We start from the raw sequence: 24,938 nt of genomic DNA, 5'->3' as shown, positions 1-24,938 counted from the left end.
TTTGAGTTATGATCGAGCATGCTTCGTTTATCAAGATTTCAAAGAGCGACACGTCACATTAGCTCAGAAGTTGTTCGATCAAAGTTACAACATTCAAGACCTCGGTAAAGTTTTCAAAACATATATGGTAGACAAGTGAAGGACATCTCGAAATTCTATGTGCATACCAGTGACTATATTGATGTCCCTATTTTCACTTATACCATACCTTCCCGAATTATTTAAGGGCATGGTGAACATACGCTCACCTTTTCGTGATCGCTGGTATCACCAATATTTCATTGGGATTCATAAGCACATGCTCAGTCATCGTATCGCTTAGTTACAATCACAGGATTGTTTGGCCTAGACTCTACTCCCCAACTCAGGATATAAAGCAACCTTTTGTTATTGGCAAGCACACATCATTATGATGTCGACATAATGTTATACCAAATCAGAAGCTGGGTGATTGTCATGATAGATAGTGCGTCACAGGACGTGAGAGACAGTGATGTGACACTATGGTGAGTTGATCTTGTTATATTTCATAAGAAATTCACTAACAGGTCAAACTGTCGAACAGATATTTCTGGACTAAGCTTATAATATTATGACTTAGAATATATCCGCCAGATTCCAATTTTCAACATGTCAGTCACATGGAGCCGTTCCTGATGTGTTGTAAGCCGCATGATACAGGTGTAGTTGTAAGCATGACACAGGTGTAGTTATAAGCCGCATGATGCGAGTGTAGCTGAAAGCCGCATGATACAGGTGTAGTTGTAAGCCGCATGGTACAGGTGTAGTTGTAAGCACGACACAGGTGTAGTTGTAAGACGCATGATAGAGGTGTAGTTGTAAACATGACACAGGTGTAGTTGTAAGCATGACGCAGGTGTAGTTGTAAGCCACATGGTACGAGTGTAGCTTTAAGCCGCATGATACAGGTGTAGTTGTACGCCGCATGATACGAGTGCAGCTTTAAGCCGCATGATACAGGTGTAGTTGTAAGCCGCATGATACGAGTGTAGCTTTTAGCCGCATGATGCAGGTGTAGTTGTACGTCGCATGATACGAGTGTAGCTTTAAGCCGCATGATAACAGGTGTTGTTGTAAGCTGCATGATACGAGTGTAGCTTTAAGCAGCATGATACAGGTGTAGTTGTAAGCCGCATGATACGAGTGTAGCTTTAAGCCACATGATACAGGTGTAGTTGTAAGCCGCATGATACGAGTGTAGCTTTAAGCCGCATGATACAGGTGTAGTTGTAAGTCGCATGATACGAGTGTAGCTTTAAGCCACATGATACAGGTGTAGTTGTTAATCGTATGATAGAGGTGTAGTTGTAAGTCACATGATAGAGGTGTAGTTGTAAGCCGCATGATACGAGTGTAGCTTTAAGCCACATGATACAGGTGTAGTTGTTAATCGTATGATAGAAGTGTAGTTGTAAGCCGCATGATAGAGGTGTAGTTGTAAGCCGCATGATACGAGTGTAGCTTTAAGCCGCATGATACAGGTGTAGTTGTAAGCCGTATGATACGAGTGTAGCTTTAAGCCACATGATACAGGTGTAGCTGTAAGTCGCATGATACGAGTGTAGCTTTAAGCCGCATGATACGGGTGTAGTTGTTAATCGTATGATATAGGTGTAGTTATAAGCCACCCACGTGGATACAATGAGTGGAGCCCCCGTCTGGTGTCCCCCGCCGTGATATTGCTAGAACGTTTATTAAAAGTGCAGAACCATAAACATTCACACTCACTACTTGTACGCTATGAAAACCGAGTGATTCTCCTCCTGGCTCAAGCCGCCATTTCCCGTAGACATATCCGACTATTTCATCCCGAACTTTGTGTCCGGTATGATGTCACAGTCAACCCACGGTGACGGGGAAGTAAAGTCATACGGATCTCTCACATAGTTATTCAGATAAAGTCGTGTAATTCTACTGTACGTACACAAAACCTACACACAAGCAAGGACTTCAGCGTGCACGGCATTGACTGCTGGGAACGAGGTTAACATCACCAGTCAGTTTGTTTTGGGGAGGTTAAGGAACAAGATGTACTTCACGAAGCGTGGATGGATACTTCTCTTTCTAATTGCTGTCTGTGAGTATATGCATGGTGTCTGAGTCTTACAGACATGCTGTTTGGTATATGTTGTATGATATTAGTGCCACCTGGGATAATAGTACAGCTCACAAACAACTACTACAAAGAATGACCTCATCACCCTGCCGATAAAGGATGAGACAAAAGAAGATGATCAACTGAGATCAAGCTTTTTTACTGGCCCACATTTTCATCTGAAAGTGAACGTATAACGAAACTGTTCCCGCTACCCAACCTCAGATATGAACAAACCATGTAAGTGAGGAAAAAGTCAAAAAGTCATTACTTTTAAGTCATTACGTCAACTGGAAGGTTTGTGAAGAAGACGATGGTTAAGTGTCAGAATGTCAGAGTAACCTCACCAATCTTCCCATAAACAATAAGACAAAAGGAGAGTGTCATCGACCGCGATCAAGCTGTCTACTGACTCACAGTTTCATTAAACCTGAAAGTGAACGTATAAGGAATTGCGTTTGCCCCACCTCTAATATGTACAAAACTATATAGTAGGGGAAAGTCATAAATTTCCAATCTAATTGCGTAACTTCAATTGGAAGTATTAAAAAAGAAAAAGACACAGGTTTTAAGTGTTAAGACAACTAATGTCCCCTCTTTTACGTACACCGGAATCAGAATTGTGCAATAGTTTCATGACATCATGACATACTGTAGCATTATTGAATAAATACTTCTTATTGTCTCCGGCATGATGTTAGATGCGTCAGATTCAGGAATAGACGACATCCGTGATACTGATAACGTGAACCTACAACATGGAAAAGTCATAGACTTGTCATTTTGCAACATTTATGATGTAAATGGTGTCACCTTCCCTGATATATTAAATATACGAGGAAATCAATTGATCTTCACTCACCAGTGTAACAGAGTGTTCTGTATTGCGATATCTGGTTTCATGTCCGATCAGTTCTCACGGTCACTCCAATGGCTGCTATAATTGAAAAAATATTTCAATCTGAGTCGCATTCAAATTTTTTACTCATGACCATCACACACATACCTTGTGTCCACCTTTGTGATTCTTATCCCATTTGTTGATTTCACATGTGCACATGATTCATAGCATTCATCCTCCTTTTATGAGTAAGACCATACTCCGAAATGTCGTGTTCTCCCGATGTATTCGTAGCCATCCCCCCTTGATGTGTATCGCTTCCAGTGCATTCACTTTATATTATTTGGATCATTCCTTTATAACACATTATGTAAGGTAAACACAGTACGTCGAGATATACGGTGATACGTGCATTCAAATCATATAAGGTAAAACACATTACGTTGAGATATACAGAGATACGTGCGATCAAACCATATGAGGTAAAACACATTACGTTGAGATATACAGAGATACGTGCATTCAAATCATATAAGGTAAAACACATGATAAGCAAATCAAAAAGCATATTTCTTTTCAAAGGCATAATGTTGACAATGGTGACGGAATACACGTAGCATTACATACTGTGATATACCATGTACTTGATAGACATACGTAGATTATGAAAATACTAGTAATGCACGCCCATTGTTTAACCTTTTTATTCATAACTTTTCAACACTAGTGTAAGGAAATTTTCCAGTCTTTCAAATTCAGAAACCGTGCACCTTGTATGGCATCAAACAAGATTATCAAAATATGGACACATTAAAATACAATGGTATTTTCCAAATAAATCATTCTACTAGGGGATATTAAAAATTCCAATTATCGCCAGGAATATATTGAGAAATTATGCTATGTAGGTAACATCAGTGATCCTTATTTAGTTAGAGGACCAGAAACTACTTCACTTTATTCAATCTTCTGGTAGTTGATCCTAAACATGAATAACTCGATGCTTGCAGAAGACAGAGTTATGCAGTGTTGAGAAGTTTCTGCAATTGAAGGGTTGCACTGCTCGGATGAATCATACAAGAGGAGACGAAATATGTTTATGATGAAGACAGCTCATCTTATGAAAATGTTGTGAGATGGATAAGGAATTATCAAACCGATTATATGTCCCTGGCAGATGGGCCAAGATGTGGATTCCATTTTGACGATATCAGTGAGGTCACTGAAGAGGCGGAGCGTTGGTTTTCGATGAAATTAGGGGGTCTATTTAAGCGGTCTGCGCAAGGTCAAGGAATGTTGGGAGAATGTGTCCCTCTGGATGGTGACCATGTAGAGAAGTCTTAAAGACAAGAAATCCAACCAAAGTTTCTACCCTAAACCGTCTTGGTGATAATTAGAACTGTTTTATATCTCCCTCGTAATTACCATTATAGGAAATTCGCCCGATGGAGTTTCCCCATCACCCATTCTCTATTGATAACGTGTGTATGGTGGATTTTAATCCGTATATTTAGAGATAATAAATAACTTTCTGATAACATGTTAAATTATCTGCCTACCTGCCAAAGACTACGAAACGAGAAATATCCATTGTCCACCAGATAAACGTGGGAATATACTAGTAATCTATTTCAACTTTGAATGTTTCAGCCAGTGCCTATGAAACGTGTTACGAGAATGATCACCTTCGCACTCGTTCACTGACATGCTCGGATTCCTGTTGTGGTACACTTTCATCCAAATATTGTTGGTAGGTATAACTGGAAACACGTATCTCTGTTCCTACCATTTCAAGCGATACACATCATAATGGTGCTGCATGGGACATTAGTCACCCCCAAAGGTTCCGGATAACCCAAACTGCCAGTGCGGCGCTGGGAGGTTCCTGGGTGAACACAGGCATGTGCCACGGGTGCTACGTTGTAGGGGCAACTCTCAGACGTCAAGCTACACGGTCACCCATTAAAACAAAATAGTTGCTGGCGTCAACTGATTTGTAACCTGGGATCTACGCAAAAGAACACACACCACGTGCCCCACATAAGTGACCATGAGAAGAAAGTTATAGTCACAGGTATCCCACTTTACTCACATATTTCCTCCGTAGACATTTGTAAGTACACACATATCCCAAGTCAGACGCCCCTAAGTTGTCATACAGCATCATTTAAGTTATGTTGGATGATGTGGTAATGCATCAAAAAGACATTCGCAAATGAATTGCATGAAACTATGGGACCATCTGATTATTCGTATACCACGGGATATAGCGCAAAGCTGTTGCCCGTAATTTCAGAATGTGGCAACACACTTCTTGCACTTGTCCTTCGTGGAAATCCGTACACTTTGTTTGGTGAAAGGCGACGTATTGATCTAATTCATTGCCCATGCTCATAGACACAGCTGTGTTATGATTATGGAAAGTGTTGTGCAAGGTCCGGCAACAAGCAAACACTTACTCAAGAAGCAAATTGTGTATGAAGTAAAATGTATGGATGTCACGTTCCATAGTGTAACTTCCTGAGTGGAGGAAACATAACGTTTCGTAGTTTGTTTCCTCTAGTGGAGGAGAATGAATAGGCACTGTAATATCGTGGTCCTTATAATAAGGACATCCATAAGTCACCTCCCTTTTAGAGGAATAACTGTCCAAATTACCAAACATTGTGTTTATTTTTCTAGCTCGAAGGTGTCCGTTAGTTCCCCCCACAGTATATCAGGAGTGATCATTGGGGTCGTCGTGGCCGGTGTAGTCGTTCTCATCGCCATCATTACAGGAGTAGTGCTGTGCTGTGTCTTCTGCTGTAGGTCACCTCGAAGTCGCCGAGGTCGAGTAGTGACCACCAACCAGCAGCTTGCCGTCGTATCGACAGGTACGACATATAAGCCCATGAATATGCGTAAGTCAACAACAAGTAGTGGATTTGTTATCCTAAAATAACCGTTGAGTATCGTGGAAGAAATGAAAGACACATAAGATGCTTGGGATGCTCCCCAACGGCTGTCTGTTTTCATTGTGATGTAAACGTTATCTTATAATTAATTAGGCATTTATATTTCCGGAATCAGGGGCAATATATCTCAAGATTGGGTTACAGTGGCGTGTCTATATTCACAAATATGTGTCAACTTGTGCAAGGCAGGTTAAGATATTCATTGACCGTACTGAAACTCTGAGAAGTTACGATCACGAATTTCGTTGTTCTTTCATTTCACTATGAGCCTGTAAGGTAGATGCACAGCAGCTGACAGAATACATCAGCACATCATATGACTACTGAACTGTATCCTTTTTGACACAGGTATCAACCCTACACCTGCTACATATAATGCAGGATACTTCAATCCATCCCAACCTGCTCCAAGTCCATACTACCCCCAACCTGCAGGAACTTCACAAGCTCCACCACCCTACTCCGCCGCACCATCCTATGACCCAGGACAAACCGCATATCCAGTATCCACTGGAGCGGTCCCTCCTTCTCCTGCTCATTTTGAAAACAACTCGGAACCCAACAAAGCTGTGCCAGCTAGTGAGCATTATTAAACTAGTGTTGAGAAAAGGCGTGAAATCATTGATACCAATTTTTTTTAGGAACATGGCGTTTCGGTATATATTGATTTCTTATTCCTTCATCAGGTGAATGAAAAAAGTCACCTGATGAAGCAGTAAGACTATGCTCCGAAACGGCGTCCTCTCGGTACGAATAGAGGCTCTATTTCATAGGTTGCACCAGGTAGACAGGTGTCTGAGCGACACGTAGACAAACCTAATGTCGTATGTTGCACCATTTAGACGGGTGTCTGCCCGGTACGTAGACAAACCAATTTTCAAATGTTGCACCATTTAGACGGGTGTCTGTCCGGTACGTAGACAAACCCAATTTCATATGTTGCACCACGTACACGGGTGTCTGCCCGGTACGTAGACAAACCTAACGTCGTATGTTGCACCATTTAGACGGGTGTCTGTCCGGTACGTAGACAAACCCAATTTCATATGTTGCACCACGTACACGGGTGTCTGCCCGGTACGTAGACAAACCTAACGTCGTATGTTGCACCATTTAGACGGGTGTCTGTCCGGTACGTAGACAAACCCAATTTCATATGTTGCACCACGTACACGGGTGTATGTCCAGTACGTAGACAAACCTAATGTCGTATGTTGCACCACGTAGACAGGTGTCTGCCCGGTACGTAGGCAAACCCAATTTCATATGTTGCACCATTTAGACGGGTGTCTGCCCGGTACGAAGACAAACTCAATTTCATATGTTGCACCATGTAGACGGGTGTCTGCCCAGTACGTAGACAAACCAAATTTCATAGGTTGCACCATACCTAATACTGTTTGTCTACGATCCAGTCGTAAACCTTCCAAACGTCGTGTTCCTAAAAGAAAAGCAATCAGTTGTTACAGGGATATATCTGCCATCTGTACATGAAACATTCTGATTTAATACACTTGTTTATGTATTCAATGAGACAATATATAGTACTCAACCACTGTCTGATGAAATACATTGATATAATTATATCTGTTTATTTTGAATGTGTTTGGACTATTTGAATCCTAAATAAATCGGCTTTATATAAATTACGCAACTTATCTCATCTTATGTCTGTTTGAGCTCTTGCACTCATCGCAGAGTTATTGAAACAAAACCCTAAAGGGACGCTGCGTAGCTGTATGACAAAAGCGATGGTTTCAACTTCCCTATAGTCAACTCTCCTGTCATATCGAGCAATCGTTTAACACCTCCATCCTCAATGTTTGAGTTATGATCGAGCATGCTTCGTTTATCAAGATTTCAAAGAGCGACACGTCACATTAGCTCAGAAGTTGTTCGATCAAAGTTACAACATTCAAGACCTCGGTAAAGTTTTCAAAACATATATGGTAGACAAGTGAAGGACATCTCGAAATTCTATGTGCATACCAGTGACTATATTGATGTCCCTATTTTCACTTATACCATACCTTCCCGAATTATTTAAGGGCATGGTGAACATACGCTCACCTTTTCGTGATCGCTGGTATCACCAATATTTCATTGGGATTCATAAGCACATGCTCAGTCATCGTATCGCTTGGTTACAATCACAGGATTGTTTGGCCTAGACTCTACTCCCCAACTCAGGATATAAAGCAACCTTTTGTTATTGGCAAGCACACATCATTATGATGTCGACATAATGTTATACCAAATCAGAAGCTGGGTGATTGTCATGATAGATAGTGCGTCACAGGACGTGAGAGACAGTGATGTGACACTATGGTGAGTTGATCTTGTTATATTTCATAAGAAATTCACTAACAGGTCAAACTGTCGAACAGATATTTCTGGACTAAGCTTATAATATTATGACTTAGAATATATCCGCCAGATTCCAATTTTCAACATGTCAGTCACATGAAGCCGTTCCTAATGTGACTGACGCCGCATTTCAAAATACATTTGCTGTTCGGCAAATGTAGAAAGTAATTAACCAAGGGACTACCATCTCGTACCTGTAGTTTTTGTAAGTGTCTGTCACGTGGTTCTGTGGTTTTCAAGTCCACTCATGATTTCCACCATCTTTCCTCATCGCAGCCAGACCCTATTCCCAGTTACTGTGTGTTCTGTGAGTTCTTTTGAACATGAGTGAGTGAGTTGAGTTTTACGCCACACTCAACAATATTCCAGCTATATGGCGGCAATCTGTAAATAATCGAGTCTGGACCAGACAATCCAGTGATCAACAGCATGAGCATCGATTTGCGCAATTGGGAACCCATATTACATGTGACCCGTCGAGGGGAAATCTGTGCCTGTCACGGTTCCTGGCAGTTGTAGGCAATACATCCATCGGCGCTGGTTAGGACAGTGAGGGAAATGTCATCCCTGCAGTTCCCGACACAGTCGGGTAGGCTTCTTCGAAGCAGTAAGCAGCGTTTTATGTACCTGAATAACACAGATGGTGGAGAGTGAGTGTGAGTTTAGTTTTACCCCGCACGCAGAAATATTCCAACTATATGGCGGCGGTCTGTAAATAATCCAGTTTGGATCAGATAATCTAGTGATCAACAGCATGAACATCGATCTGCGCAATTGGGAACCGATGACATGTGACAACCAAGTCAGTCAGCCTGACCACCCGATCCCGTTAGTCGCCTCTTACGACAAGCATAGTCGCCTTTTATGGCAAGCATGGATTGCTGAGGTCCTATTCTACCCCGGGACCTTCCGAATATGAATTTACTTGTATGAATAAGTGGACTATAGTTGTTGTTGATACATTATGTTTGCGCTAAGGAAAAAAAACTTGCTTCAGCAACTCACTTGAGGTATTTTAGTAACGTTTCAGTCAAATTACGTTGTGTTATCCAAAAGATTTAGGGAAATCCGAAATAATGACTTACACATGTATCTAATCAGACGTTGACAACACCAAGAATCATACTCATGGGAGGTCTAAGATTCGAACCAGATAATTACGTCATCCCGAGGATAGAAACTGTATACCGTCCTACATGTGTCCACGACTCAACCTGAGAAATGAAATTAGGTGATGTGAACTTAGCTACAAAAATGGTTCGGATAATCCTCTTACCTCGTGAGTATCTTCATGGGTAAACAGATCTAACATTTTGTAATGTATTTTGTATTTATGTACACTAACTGTAATAAAGTCATTTGATAAATATTCATTCATACGCGCTCATGTTCTTGTCTAGGTAAGTCAAAGGGGAATAACTCTACTACAGTGGTGTACATTAAGATCATTTCTCTATCCGAACGTTTTTGTTGTTTTTTGTGGTTGTTTTTTTTTTTTTTATTCTTATGAAAGACGAAAGCATTCGGATTAACGCGGCCTGGCTGCACGAAGCGTTGAAGATAACTTCGGTCTCTTGACGATGTACATGCACGTGTTTGGTAGTCTGTCTCACAGTCTCTGAACCACATTTTCTTGCTTTCTGCTTACCCTTTGTGTAAGACTAAAGCTCTCATAGAAGCAAGCCTAGAGTTCCTCAGGTTCAGGCCTGAATCCCCCCGTCTCATTGGGCTACGTTAGCGAGCACTACTTCTCTGACGGTAGGTGTTCAGTAGGATCGATATAACTTGATTTAGGGCACATACATTAATAGGAAAAACTCATACATCTATAAATAGCATGTGGAAAATGTTATGCAGTTTACATCGGGAAACTTGCCCGTTTAAAATCCGTTTTGTCATATTCTATCAAGAATTACATTCATCTCAGGTAAGGTTACCCACCTGTTTACACAATGTTTCGAACGAACGAAGAGGGCGTGCTTTCAACTCGGCGTGTCGCAATAGCCTGACCTACTTAGATATGGGACAACAGAAAATACCTGTCGGTTGAGTATAACGCGATGTGTGCAGCCATATCCTTCGGCAATGAATTCCTGGTTGGTCGTATACACGTTTCTGGCTTTAACAACTGTTTGTGAGTATACAGTAGAGTTGTGATGTGTTGTTTGATGCATCTGAGACGTATATCCGTTAAGTGACCCATATGGAACAAGGACATGATACGAGTCCTGAGAAATGTCGGCATACAGTCAACCACACCTGGCACGTCCCATTGCACAGGAAGCGTATTTCAGATGTTAGGGTTAGAAGGTGTCCTCCCAAAAGTTAGACGTGTTTTAAAAAAAACAACAACAAAGATTTTGATTGGTTGCACTGATCTTCACTACACTGTTACCTTCGATAATTAATGGACCCGTCCAAATGTACTAAGCCAAACACAAAGCGAAGATACGAGAGATGAGAATGACGATGGCTTTATTTGACATAAAACAAAATGATTTAATTTAACAAAATAATTTATATGACCAATGGATGACTTGTAATGACTTGTTTGGTATAAAAACAAAATAATTTAATTTAACAAAATAATTTAAATGATCAATGGATGACTTTGTAATGACTCTATATGACAAACATGTTGATTTAATAAGATCATTTAAATAGTCAATGGATGACCTTGTAATGATTTCATGTGGTATAAAAAACCAAAATAACTTAATCTGCGGTCTCAATCTTCTGGATGATCTCTTCAAATCGGTAGATGTTAGGCTGGTGACATAGAAGTGCCTTGTTTAATATAGTGTGGAAGTCTTCCGGGTTGTTGTTCATGAGAGGGCTGGCAGTCTGATGATGTGCCATAGACATAGTGGATACGGGTCCCCATACTCAACCAATGTTTCTTGGTGTCTTTCATGCCTTGTGCTCTTGTTCACGGCATCCATCCATGTGTCCTTGATATCACCCAGCGGAAGCAGAGGATGCCAACCAGCCCTCCGTATCCACCTCTGTGGTATAATCAAGTTGTGATAAAATTAAACACTGTGAAAACACATTTGGAGAACCCAGTGACCGTTTGTGAAAGTCATCATTAGTATTTCTGATCAAAGTATTTCTGTACAAATGTGAAAACCGCCTCGTTAATGTATGGAACGGGTTTATTATATCAGTGGGTAAGACTAGGTTGTTATTGATTTGTCTGACAATTTGGATGTATGACTCTTGGGACGTCGAACTTTTAGGAGTCAACCTGTCAGGAAATAACGATCGAGGTGATGTACACTTGATAGGACAGCCAGGTAATTAACAACGTGTGTAGTGAAATTTCGCACACCTGGCTATTCTCAAGTCTTTGGCTATTCTCCCCTCCTCCTTTTAAACAGCGAAAGGTGACAACGAAACAACGATCATTTGTTAAAGAACATGTTCGGGTGTCCAATATTATGATACAAACCATAAGAGTTGGTCTGTCGATTTCACGGGACTGTTTAAAATATGGTTGGGAACTACAGCGTGATATCCCCATACCATATACCATCTATTTGACGCATTAGCGTCCATTAACCTGGCGTTAGTCGTTGAAACCGTACACGCTTCCCAGTCACCAACGCCTATAACAGTGTTAACCACTGTTTGGAATGCATGTGCGTGCGTGCGTGCGTGCGTGCGTGCGTGCGTTTATGAATGTATGTATGTCAGGAATCACTTTTATCGTTGCAGCTTGTGCATCAGGAGATTGCTCTCCGTCGTCATGCCCTCATGGATGCTGTGGTTCTGTCAGATACAGAAGAGTTTGTTGTCCAGCCCCAGGGTGGGTACCGGGCCATCTTTATCGTTGGCACTTAATCATGACACGGCCCTTTATTACAAATAAGGAAACCAGTTTAGATATCTTCGTAGGATAATATTAATGTATCTGATATGTTCATGTGGATAAGAAGTACCACTATCAGATAAGAGCTACACATTCAACAACATTGCCGGCGACAGTTAATAAGATCACGTAGTTTTTCAAGCTGAAGAAGGGTTACACTAGCACTGGAAATGGAAACAATCCCAGTCTTCTTATTTTCACCTAACTGACTGTGCGAGTTTAGTTTTACGCCGCACCCAACAATATTCCAGCTATACGGCGATGGTCTGTACATAATCGAGTCTGGACTCGACAATTCAGTGGCCAACAACATGAGCATCGATCTGTGCAATTAGGAACCGATGACATGTGTCAACCAAGTCTGCGAGCCTGACCACCAGATCCCGTTAGCCGCCCCTTGGGACAAACATAGTCGACTAACTGGATCGGATGGTCAGGCTCACTGACTTAGTTGACACATTTAATAGTATCCTAATAGCGTAGATCGATGCTCTTGCTGTTGATCACTAGATTGTCTGATACATATGGATGGAATACTGCTGAATGCGGCGTTAAACAACAAACAAACAAATAAACAAACAAACAAGCAAACATGCTCTTGAATGATCTTATGATTATCTATGGACAAACAGTCAGGGTAACAGTAATAACGTCAGGGGAGATGAAGTAGCCTTGTGGTTAAAGCGTTCTCTTTATCACGCGGAAGACCCGGGTTTGATTCTCCTTATGTGTATGGTAACTGAACCCCATTCCCGGTGTCTGTCATATCACTGGAATATTGCTAAAGCAGCATAAAACCATGATACTCACTCACTCATTCACTCACTGTAACTTCATGTTGTCAGAAGCACTTCCCATCACATAATACTATACGGAGTTTCTAGGTCAAGGTCTGTCTTTGTGTTTTTGCTTTAGTACACCGGTTGTCTATCCACCTGGAGTAATCGCTGCGATCGTCTGCGCTGTCCTCTTCCCCATCATCGTGGTATGTGGAATCGCCTGCTGCCGTGCCTATTGTTGTGGGTCCTCGCCAAAGAAACATCGTCACATGATACACACGAGACCCATAGCCGTGATAAACACAGGTAAATCACTTCAGTATTATATTCACAGGTAATGCAGCGGAAAGACAACATTAGTTAGACACGTTTCACATTACTTACTTTTTAAATGATCCCGTATGGGATGTCAATTTATTTTTGTATTCCCACTTCCCAAACACTCCAGCCTTGTACATTGTCTTCTACCGATTTGCTTCAAACCTTCGGAACCTTCTGAATCAAGGAAAACATTGGGTCATTGATCAGAAAAAGCTACAATGTGTAACGGGGGTTACAGTCTGATCTGTATTTGGTTGTTTTGGCCTGTGACAAAATGGACAAAACGTTCACTTACTGTTGCTAAACCGTGTTTATCATACTCGGTTTGTAAAGGATCCGTGAAGGTCTGGGGTAGAATAGGCCTTCAAATACCCATGCTTGCGCTAAATGGCGACTATGCTTGTCGTTAGAGGCGACTAACGGGATCGGGTGGCCAGACTAGCTGACTTTGTGTGCACAGTGCTGTGAACTGTACACTAGGGGTTGTGACAGCACTGAAAGAGTCTGCACACAAAGTTGACTCGAGGGTTTTAAACGAAAGAAGCTCTTTGTTTTGGAGATAGGTGATCACCCTTCAAGTGAGTGAGTGAGTGAGTGAGTGAGTGAGTGAGTGAGTGAGTGAATGAGTTATGATTTACCGTCACATCGGCAATACTTCAGCCATATCGTAACACATTTTAAATTCACAATAAATATACATAACCTATTAAAGGCCCATCAACGAATGACAGTAAAAGTAACATAATATCACAGATATGAATATAAAACTAATATGTAAATCTAAAACAGTTTAACAATAGAAGACAATACAAAATGAAAACAGGCTGTAGATCGCCAACAACTGAAGGCAAATAACCATGGGGATTACAATACCTTTGTTACCTGTATCACCCTTCTAGACAGTGTTATTTGGAATGAACTGATGTGTTGTCTTTAGCTTTATGAAAACATTTCACTGGTCTTGTCCCGTTACGGTGCCAATAATGATAACTAAATTCTGATTCTGGTTCTGTTCATCTGATCTACAGAAACAGATGACCGAGGACACCCAATTAGGCCGCGTCTAGGAGCAAGACAATTCCGTCCTCCTGCTACAGCTTCCTCAGTGTATTCTCCACCCATCTACTCCTCAGGGACATCAGCATCAACATTTCAGCCTCTGTCTCCTCCACCACCACCGTACGATGAGTACATAACAACGGATACAACAATAAATAAAGCAGGACCTATGGTAACAACAGTGTAATTACTGGAGCAAACAAACATACTAGTAACCGGACTCGTCCACATTATATTTGTTTCAATTGGTGGAAAAGGATTTTACGGGTGTCTGTGTCAGTGTATGTAGTACGGGTAATCAATGCACATCATCTTTGTACTGTTCTAACAGGCGACAGAATACCGCCTTATTGACTGTGTTGATTCCATGGACCCGTGGAACAAATCCATTGTATGAATTATGATTGTTAGCGTTAGCGTTCAAAAGATATAATAATTGCAGATGAATTTCACTTTCTGTTTATTTGCCCTGCCTTAGTCCCAAAAAGTAAAAAAATACATCCACAACTATTACTGTTAAACTCTGAATATGCATAAAATGAACCAGGTTTGTCACTTTTTTCTCTCTTGAAACCAAGGAACAATTAGGTGATTAGCAATATTTTGCAAAATAATAATATCCCGTTATAAGCAACACCGCTAAAACAAAAACACCTGATTGTAACACTGTTTTAAGTGATTAAATTCATGTAGACTTATAGTTCATTCTTGCACATAATCAATATGTATATGTCACCATTTGGTGTACCATACATGTATGTAGCATGTATTATTTGTGCATAATGATGTTAGCACGTATCTCTCATGCCTTAGAATGGGACCGGAATGTAAATGAAGTTCATCTCAGTTCAGCGGGAACATCATGGTAAGAAAGAAACAATGGAATTATATCTATAACTTATCAACAACAAATAATCATCCTCGAGACAGATAGTTGATCATATCTTTTCCTGCACATCCCACTGTGCTGAGTTGACATGGAAAAGTAATCTCTTATCAATGGCAATGCTATCATGTATATTGGTATCCAGGATGTGTGTCTGTGTATATACAATGTATATATGATGTATTGTGTTAAATTGGGAATGTACAGGATGTATGTATGTGATGTAAGGTATCATGTATGCACCTTGTAGTGGACACTTGTACCCTGTAAACGTGATCTATGTAAAGGTGCAATATTTATTATGTGTTTTTTTGTTATGCATGTACATGTATGTAAATTTATTATGCATTGTGTTGTGCATGTGACGTTATATGTGATGCATTGTTTTATGCATGTGAAGGTATCTGTGATGTATAATGGAATACGTGTACAGGGCATGTGTGATTTAATTTGAATGCATGAACAGGGTACATATTTGGAGTATATGTCGTATTGTGTAATGCACGTACAGGGTATATATGGTGTATTGTGTAATATACCATGTGCATGCATCATGCATTTTGCCTCCAGTGTACGCATGATATCTAAAACGTCCGTATCAGGACAATCCACCAAAGACCAAAGACATTTCTCATTTGTAGGATATACGAAACTTGGTGTAAGTAAGGAGCTACTCTCATATATCTCATGAAGAGGTTTTACAGCTTTGAACATTTAGTTCTATGCTTATGCAAAGTTTACATTTACGAGTGACCATGTATGTATGCATGTATACATGTAAAGCAAATCAATAAACAACAAGTAATAAAACACTTTTTCCTGTTTGTCATTATAAAAAGGACACCCGCACTACCTATGGTATTTCAGAAACAGATATATGTATTCTAAGGTACTTTGTCAAACACCACGTCACCCATATGTGAAATTGATTATTTAGGGTTTGGTGCGTTTAGGTCAGGTCAAATGGTGAAAATGGCTTTTATCATATTGGACACATACGTGTATGTATGTGAAAGAATGAGTGTCCCCTACAAATAACAAATAACACATAATAACATAACGGGTGAGGATCAGGTCAAGAGGGCAGCTGCTCTATATATTAATTAATGGTCAAGACTAGTTTCCGTGAGTCTGTTTGACAAACAAGCATAATAATGTATTTGTCCGTGCAGAAAAAGTAAACGTGTGATCGTGCTACAGGTAGGCAGGTTCAGTGATGTCCCAAAGGAACAAAAAATATTACATTATTATAGTGATCAGGCAGAAATAATCCGCATCAAGTATCTACTGAAACATGTTCCATAGGACAGCAACAAAACGGATGAGTATACATGTAGGATGAAGGGATGACAGACCATCAGATGACATCAGGAGCAATGCTCCATGTCGGGATGCTATGCTGTGATTTGTCGTCTTATTCAGGGAGAGGGCGAATTTAGATTTACGTCACACAATCTTCCAGCCATATGCCGGTGGTCTGTATATAATCGAGACTGGACCAGACGATCCAGTGATCAACAGCATGAGTCTCGGCCTATGCAATTGTGATACGATGACATGTGTTAAGTCGGCGACTCTGACCACCAGATCCCGTCAGTCGCTTCTTACGACAAGCATAGGTATCTGAAGACTAATTCTAATTCGGATCTTACCGGGTCTAATTCAGGACTACTTCTTGGAACTGAATTTTGTGACGACACAGGTCTTAGTGCTCGCTTCTGAATCATGTCAATAGCAATAATACATGTTCTACACAATGTAGGAACCACAAAGAGGGTGTGTTGGCCGAATACATTAAATACAACCCTGCCGCCCCTGGTCATTGTGAGATGTATGTCGTAACAACTGGATTAAGCTAGAAATGTGACAAACCAGGAAAATGCGGTATATGGACATATATGGCTAGATTTGATAGCACTGATTGCGACATTAACCAGTCGGAATGGCTACGAAAGTATCCATCTTATAAACGTCTATCGCCAAAACAGGTGCGGTAAGTCACGTTATATGCCGTTCACAGAGTCGATAGAGTGTTGTGAAGTTAATAACTCATAAGCCACATCAGGATGGGTTCACCTACTGGCTCTAGATGTGTCTTTCTTGCACTGTTCACTGTTGGTGAGTACATACATAAATGGATATTATGATTTACGAGACTTGTATGTTTCAACTAAAGACATTAACGCAGGTATGCCGTAAACCAACAACATGCTTGATTGGACAAGCAAATGCCTTATAAAGTGGGACTTGTCTGACGGATTTGATTCAAAAGCTAAAATAACAATGGGAATACCCCAGTGGAACGTGCCAGATTCATCATCAGTTAGCACAGAATCGTTGTTGGTACCGGTATTCAAGTTTCCATTATCCCACAAAACTCTGTTCAAGTATGTTTTTCAAATCAATCAAAGAACTCAGCGAATGAATATGCCAAGGAATTATCAGGCTGTGTAGGTTGGTTCTTGAGATAATAGAAAATATGTATCACAACACACAGTTTCTGATTTATTTCTTGAAAAGTCAGAGTGGTGACTCGATGTATATTTCTCACACTGAAACACTCGCGATGAAAGTCATGCATCACAACACAACTCTACTACATGTACTTTTTAACATGTGACTTCTTATATAATATTTATTTGCGGAAAACATCCTTTCCAACAGGCTTTTAGGAGATATATCATAGAATGCCTTATACCAGTCACTAACGTGTTACCGTGGAAACAAACTACTTCTCTCGAACTTCAAGGATTATATTCTAAGTCAATGTTTAATAAAAAAAACTTCTAACTGTTCATATGACCGTCTATCCGCCAACAATTCCACAGAATATATCCAACAAGTTAGCTTATGTTGTTTCGGGCTGCAGTCATGACTCTGTAAGTCATGGTGTTCAACAGTCTAATACAGATGCGTTGTCTTTTGAAGCGCTTGGCTATGATACCTGCAATGTCGATCACAGTCTTCTGGACTGCGCGTATGGGTGCTGTGGAAGTGGTTTCAACGCGCATTGTTGTCAAGAGTGAGTTAAACTAACATTGCCATTACATGTGTGGTTTTGACACTTTTTATTTATCATTGGATATATGTGGCTTACATTTATGAAACAGACAATAGATTGAGTGTGATTTGCCTGCTGCCATGCCGAATGCTATTCTTTTATCAGTTTGCAACTGTGGAAATATATATATTTCTCTGGGAGAATATATCTTGTAGAAAATTACGTACTGCATTTTGTGTGTCACACACCACTTCATGCAATATCTATCATTTGTAGAATTTGCGTGTCTTTTGGGGATCATTACAGTGGTATGCATGTTTTCTAAATTTTTAAAGAAACTGTATTTCAAACGTTATACTAAATTACGTTAAAATATGAACAAATTCATTGAATTTTCACAGTAAAACATTTCTATTCACCAAATTTAATCTTTAGAGTTGTTTCCGTCTTGTGTAAACAGATCCGTCTATTTACACGAACTAAGCAGTCGTACATTACGCACATAGCTAATAAATGTATTGAGGAAAATGTACACAGTTAAACTGAAATATTAGAGTTAGGCATTTACAGTATGTGCCATGTGGTGTTACCCCAGACCCGGGTCACTGTTTTGTATCAAATGCACCACTGCCGGTATGCCTCATATCATGTCATACCTGCATGGTCGTTTGTATCAATTTTACAATGTAGTCTTTTAACTCAGCAATAACTCAATAAATTCAGTTACTGTAATAAACTCACGTGCAAAACATTACATTGCACGTAATAGCGTGGTTGAGTAGCCTTCTGGATCAAGCGTTTGCTTGTCACACCGAAGATCCGAGTTTCATTTTCCACAGAGCAAAAGCGACATAGAACCATTCTTACACACTCACTCGAAAGTAAGGTTAAGTTCATTTTTCATTTTTGGCAGTCAGGTAAAACCTGACACTTTAGAAAGCACTCTAAAAAGTATTTCATCTGCTAAGTTTACCTATAAGCAGGAAATAGAATACACATAAAACAATGTGGGGTTTTCCATCCCTTTATTGTTCTAGATTCCATAACTACATAAACATACATATGACTAAAGATAAATTGTTGGTTCCAGCAAATGTACCACCAAATCAGTGTTACACGATTAACCAAGATTACATATCCATCTCCAGAGGTTCAGCACAGCTTGTCAAAAATCAAAACATATGTGATTTGAAGTGTACCAAGATAACAATATAACAATGCTGGACTTCCGCATTGATAAAGTGTTTGTGAAACTTGAGGTGATATATTTCGTCATGAAGCTGACATCCTCAAGTTCACCAATTGTGGTCCTGTCGTTTCGGATGTCTTTCTTTATTCCTATGAATCAGAATTTCTACTTTGGTTGGCAAAATCAAAACTAGGTCATACCCCATGAAGTATCATCGATCATCTTGTATCGTTCAATAACGATATTGCCAATTGCTTTCCACTGATTTTCTCTACCAGAACCTGAGATTAAGGAGGCAAGTGAGAGTGCCTCAGCTTTTTTCATAGTCTATGCATAAAGATTCACAGTGACACAAACTCTCCATAAGGCTGCATGACAAACTGGATGATTTTAGCTTTGCAACTTCTGTTTCATATCAGGCAATATTTCACCAGCTTTTGGTGTTCACATTTCAAGGTTTAAGATACAATAGAGCGTTATTTATTTAAGTCAGGATTTCAAAGAGCGTCATCCCACTCTTGCTCAGAAGAGTTTGGATCAAGATTACAACTATCAAGGTCTCAGTAAAGCTTTCAAGACGATTTATGGGAGAAATGTAGAGAACATTTCCACATTCGATGTATCAGGGACAAAACTGATGCCCATTGTAATTCCCCATTTTGACTTATACCATTCGTTCCATGCCTTCCCCGAACACCTGTGATCATACGTTAAATGCCTTCCGCGAACACCTGTTCCGCCATCGTATTGCATGGTAGCAATCACTGAATTGTCTGACCCAGATTCGATTTGTTTACAAACAACATCACGCAGCCGTAAACGTGCTGAAACAAATAAATACTCGTGATTGTACACAATTGTACCATCGACTCTGCTCTTGGTAGAGATTTCTGAGGAATGTGTAAAGGGTTTTGTCGATTCTATTCTAAAATCAGAAAACAAGAAGACACTTAAGTTGCTGTGCTTACTATCTGAAAGTTTAATAGGTTTCATGGCACAAGTGTCTAGCACTGCTACATTCATTTGCTATTTTCTCTTAACAAACCACAGATGTAAAATATGAGTATACACGTAATTAGGTACCATTATATTACTCATATACGTTTGCGATTATTCGTTTCGTTTATAGAAGCTCCAGTCACCTCTCCCTGACAACAGGTGTGATAACAGGCATCTCATTGGGGTGTTTGATACCAGTCGTCTTCGTATCCTGCATTTGTTGTGCCTGCTGTTGCAACACGGCATTGCGTGGTCAGCGTGTACAAGAGCTGGAGAATAACAATCAGATACCTATTGTTGTCATGGGTGTGTATCAGTTTCATTGTACGTTCAACGTGTAGATTTGTATCGAAAGTATGGACTTGTATAGAAAGTATAGACTTGTAGTGAAAGTGTAGACTTGTATGGAAAGATATAGATATATAGATATAAAGATTTGCATAGAAAGTACAGACGTATTTATAAATTATAGAACGTATAGACTTGTATGGAAAGATATAGATATGTAGATTATATAGATTTGCTCAGAGAGTATAGACGTATGGTTAAAGTATGGGCTTGTGTTGAAAGTATATAGACTTGTATGGAAATTATAGATTTATATAGAAAGTACAGACTTGTGTACATACTTCCATCGATCTGTGTATAAATCATGTACAGAAAGTATAGGTACACTGATGTGTTGCCAAGCATGAAGACTTAAAACAAGACCACTACTATGTACTGATATAGTCGATGGTTCCTTCTTTGCATTGAAAATATGTTAAGGAAAATCTAGTTGGGAACATTAGCCATGTTTGTCCATGTCACCAAAACATCTGCTAACATAAAGTGCTTCCTGATAGCTGGTTTCAAAGTACATTGTGTTGATTTAACCACTATACTCACTCGACAAACACAGATAACATGCAGAAATCACGCTCACCACATACATCACGCCAGGTGCATGTGAAACGCCTTGATGCATAAAATCACGCAAAACATGAAGGACAGGTGTGACGTTCACCGTGCACGGTGCAAACATGCAATATGCTTAAGCTTAAGGCATATAACCAATTACTGGTTATCTAGCAATATTGAACTTCCATATCCACCAAGAGATCATTGTGTATCATTTCACACAATCGGAATTCTGTACGTGTAACAACGATATTTCTGTTATTTAGATTTCTGTTCAGTTTTTGCTTTTGCACGATTATGTACTATGTATATCACGTAAAACATCTAGACACTGTACTCTGTAGATCACACAGACCATATACAATGTAGATCACATAGATCTAGTACCATGTAAAACATCTAGACACTGTACTCTGTAGATTACGCAGACCATATACAGTGTAGATCACATAGATCTAGTACCATGTAAAACATCTAGACATTGTACTCTGCAGATTACGCAGACCATATACAATGTAGATCACATAGATCTAGTACCATGTAAAACATCTAGACACTGTACTCTGTAGATCACGCAGACCATATACAATGTAGATCACATAGATCTAGTACCATGTAAAACATCTAGACACTGTACTCTGTAGATCACGCAGACCATATACAATGTAGATCACATAGATCTAGTACCATGTAAAACATCTAGACACTGTACTTTGTAGATCACGCAGACCATATACAATGTAGATCACATAGATCTAGTACCATGTAAAACATCTAGACACTGTACTTTGTTGATCACGCAGACCATATACAATGTAGATCAAGCTGACCATATACAGTGTAGATCACATAGATCTAGTACCATGTAAAACATCTAGACATTGTACTCTGTAGATCACGCAGATCATATACAAAGTAGATCAAGCTGACCATATACAGTGTAGATCACATAGATCTAGTACCATGTAAAACATCTAGACATTGTACTCTGTAGATCACGCTGACCATATACAGTGTAGATCACATAGATCTAGTACCATGTAAAACATCTAGACATTGTACTCTGTAGATCACGCAGATCATATACAAAGTAGATCAAGCTGACCATATACAGTGTAGATCACATAGATCTAGTACCATGTAAAACATCTAGACATTGTACTCTGTAGATCACGCAGACCATATACAATGTAGATCACATAGATCTAGTACCATGTAAAACATCTAGACATTGTACTCTGTAGATCACGCAGACCATATACAATGTAGATCACATAGATCTAGTACCATGTAAAACATCTAGACACTGTACTCTGTAGATCACGCAGACCATATACAATGTAGATCACATAGATCTAGTACCATGTAAAACATCTAGACATTGTACTCTGTAGATTACGCAGATCATATACAATGTAGATCACATAGATCTAGTACCATGTAAAACATCTAGACATTGTACTCTGTAGATTACGCAGATCATATACAAAGTAGATCAAGCTGACCATATACAGTGTAGATCACATAGATCTAGTACCATGTAAAACATCTAGACACTGTACTCTGTAGATCACGCAGACCATATACAATGTAGATCACATAGATCTAGTACCATGTAAAACATCTAGACACTGTACTCTGTAGATCACGCAGACCATATACAATGTAGATCACATAGATCTAGTACCATGTAAAACATCTAGACATTGTACTCTGTAGATTACGCAGATCATATACAATGTAGATCACATAGATCTAGTACCATGTAAAACATCTAGACACTGTACTCTGTAGATCACGCAGACCATATACAATGTAGATCACATAGATCTAGTACCATGTAAAACATCTAGACATTGTACTCTGTAGATTACGCAGATCATATACAATGTAGATCACATAGATCTAGTACCATGTAAAACATCTAGACACTGTACTCTGTAGATCACGCAGACCATATACAATGTAGATCACATAGATCTAGTACCATGTAAAACATCTAGACACTGTACTTTGTTGATCACGCAGACCATATACAATGTAGATCACATAGATCTAGTACCATGTAAAACACGTAGACAATGTACAATGTAGATCATGCAGATCACGCTCAATGTAGATCACCTAGATCATGTACAATGTAGATCACGCAGACCATACACAATGTAGGTCGCAGAGATCTTTACAATACAGTTCACGCAGACCTAGTATCATGTAAAACACATAGACCGTGTACCCTCCAGATCACGTGTATATGCATACCGTGGTTTACATTTCGTCTGAGTGCCCCAGTCATTTTACCATTAATTTCCACCAGGCAGTAGACAAAAAACATCTACCATATACAATGTAGATCACATAGATCTAGTACCATGTAAAACATCTAGACACTGTACTCTGTAGATCACGCAGACCATATACAATGTAGATCACATAGATCTAGTACCATGTAAAACATCTAGACACTGTACTCTGTAGATCACGCAGACCATATACAATGTAGATCACATAGATCTAGTACCATGTAAAACATCTAGACACTGTACTTTGTTGATCACGCAGACCACATACAATGTAGATCACATAGATCTAGTACCATGTAAAACACGTAGACAATGTACAATGTAGATCATGCAGATCACGCTCAATGTAGATCACCTAGATCATGTACAATGTAGATCACGCAGACCATACACAATGTAGGTCGCAGAGATCTTTACAATACAGTTCACGCAGACCTAGTATCATGTAAAACACATAGACCGTGTACCCTCCAGATCACGTGTATATGCATACCGTGGTTTACATTTCGTCTGAGTGCCCCAGTCATTTTACCATTAATTTCCACCAGGCAGTAGACAAAAAATATTTCTGTTATTTTCTGGAGTTGACGTAACCATAATCACTCAGAATTATCATTTTTATCAACATGTTTAAGTCATGAAGATGAAGATATTTATGGAAAGACAACTTCTTTCTTGCAATGCATGAGACGTTTTGGTTGTCAAGCAAAAACTTCCATTGCAAGAAAGAAGTTGTCTATCCATAAAGGTCTTCATCCTCATCATACCAACGTCTAAAATGCCACTTGATGAAGATATTTAAGTCTTGCCTGAGTCGCAATCGGTGACACACTGGTGTATCCATGGTACTCCTAATACAATAATTCATGTTATTCATCATGATGTCTGTTTGTATATGAGCTAGGTGTGCATCAAGAGGTCACAAATGCTTTGTTAGATGGTGTGTGTACTCTTTAGTGTTCACATGCTTATGTATGTGATGGCGTCTTTCGACCAATGAATTGTAATTATGTAACTCGAAAACTAATAAGCATAACAAACTCAATGAAACGCTGACCATAATCAAAACATCATAGCAACTCTGTGAGGTTTTACAGATTTTTTGTTCTAATAACAAGAAAGTTGTTACGAGGGAGGGGTGCAGAGAACGGCACAGCCAGGTGATCGAGAAGCACGTGCACAAGTGCCGAGAAAGTTATTTATTCATTAACGTGTGCTGTGCTATCTCAATGCTTTCTCGCACACCTGGCTGTCCCTTCCTCTACACTCCTCCCTCGTAATAGACATTGAACGGTGTCAATATTTTAATGAAAGTTTGTTAAACAACTTTTTTATTTTAAGGAAAAATATTC

The 24,938-nt window shown here is 39.6% G+C and overlaps 2 protein-coding genes across 3 annotated transcripts; both read left to right on the top strand.

Moving 5' to 3' along the window:
- The first annotated feature begins 1,851 nt into the window (after positions 1 to 1,851).
- LOC137274104 (cysteine and tyrosine-rich protein 1-like) lies at positions 1,852 to 7,574 on the top strand. Of its 2 annotated transcripts, XR_010956169.1 has the most exons (5): positions 1,854 to 2,098; positions 4,608 to 4,707; positions 5,640 to 5,830; positions 6,260 to 6,988; positions 7,100 to 7,574. XR_010956169.1 is itself a non-coding variant. In XM_067807102.1 (4 exons), the coding sequence occupies exons 1-4, from the start codon at positions 2,050 to 2,052 to the stop codon at positions 6,502 to 6,504; spliced, it is 585 nt and encodes a 194-aa protein (XP_067663203.1). In that variant the 5' UTR covers positions 1,852 to 2,049; the 3' UTR covers positions 6,505 to 7,560. The 2 variants fall into 2 exon arrangements, 1 of the variants encoding a protein (XP_067663203.1); XM_067807102.1 differs by having other exon boundaries at positions 1,852 to 2,098; positions 6,260 to 7,560.
- A 2,701-nt stretch (positions 7,575 to 10,275) lies between these two features.
- Positions 10,276 to 16,006, top strand: LOC137274105 (uncharacterized). Its single transcript, XM_067807103.1, has 4 exons — positions 10,276 to 10,412; positions 11,996 to 12,086; positions 13,065 to 13,234; positions 14,278 to 16,006. The coding sequence occupies exons 1-4, from the start codon at positions 10,339 to 10,341 to the stop codon at positions 14,285 to 14,287; spliced, it is 345 nt and encodes a 114-aa protein (XP_067663204.1). The 5' UTR covers positions 10,276 to 10,338; the 3' UTR covers positions 14,288 to 16,006.
- The last annotated feature ends 8,932 nt before the right edge of the window (positions 16,007 to 24,938 follow it).

This window comes from Haliotis asinina, chromosome 2 (genome assembly GCF_037392515.1).
Source record: "Haliotis asinina isolate JCU_RB_2024 chromosome 2, JCU_Hal_asi_v2, whole genome shotgun sequence".
NCBI lineage: Eukaryota > Metazoa > Mollusca > Gastropoda > Lepetellida > Haliotidae > Haliotis > Haliotis asinina.
Note: the sequence above shows the minus strand (reverse complement) of the source record. Positions and strands in the feature narration are given on the sequence as shown.

Excerpts from the sequence above, each read along its gene's own strand:
- LOC137274104 (XM_067807102.1), top strand. The coding sequence starts at position 2,050 with ATGTACTTCACGAAGCGTGGATGGATACTTCTCTTTCTAATTGCTGTC. Across the intron at positions 4,708-5,639 it reads CTTTCATCCAAATATTGTTG|CTCGAAGGTGTCCGTTAGTT; the intron begins GTAGGTATAACT and ends TTATTTTTCTAG. Across the intron at positions 5,831-6,259 it reads GCTTGCCGTCGTATCGACAG|GTATCAACCCTACACCTGCT; the intron begins GTACGACATATA and ends TTTTTGACACAG.
- LOC137274105 (XM_067807103.1), top strand. The coding sequence starts at position 10,339 with ATGTGTGCAGCCATATCCTTCGGCAATGAATTCCTGGTTGGTCGTATA. Across the intron at positions 10,413-11,995 it reads TCTGGCTTTAACAACTGTTT|CTTGTGCATCAGGAGATTGC; the intron begins GTGAGTATACAG and ends TTATCGTTGCAG. Across the intron at positions 12,087-13,064 it reads GTTTGTTGTCCAGCCCCAGG|TACACCGGTTGTCTATCCAC; the intron begins GTGGGTACCGGG and ends TTTTTGCTTTAG.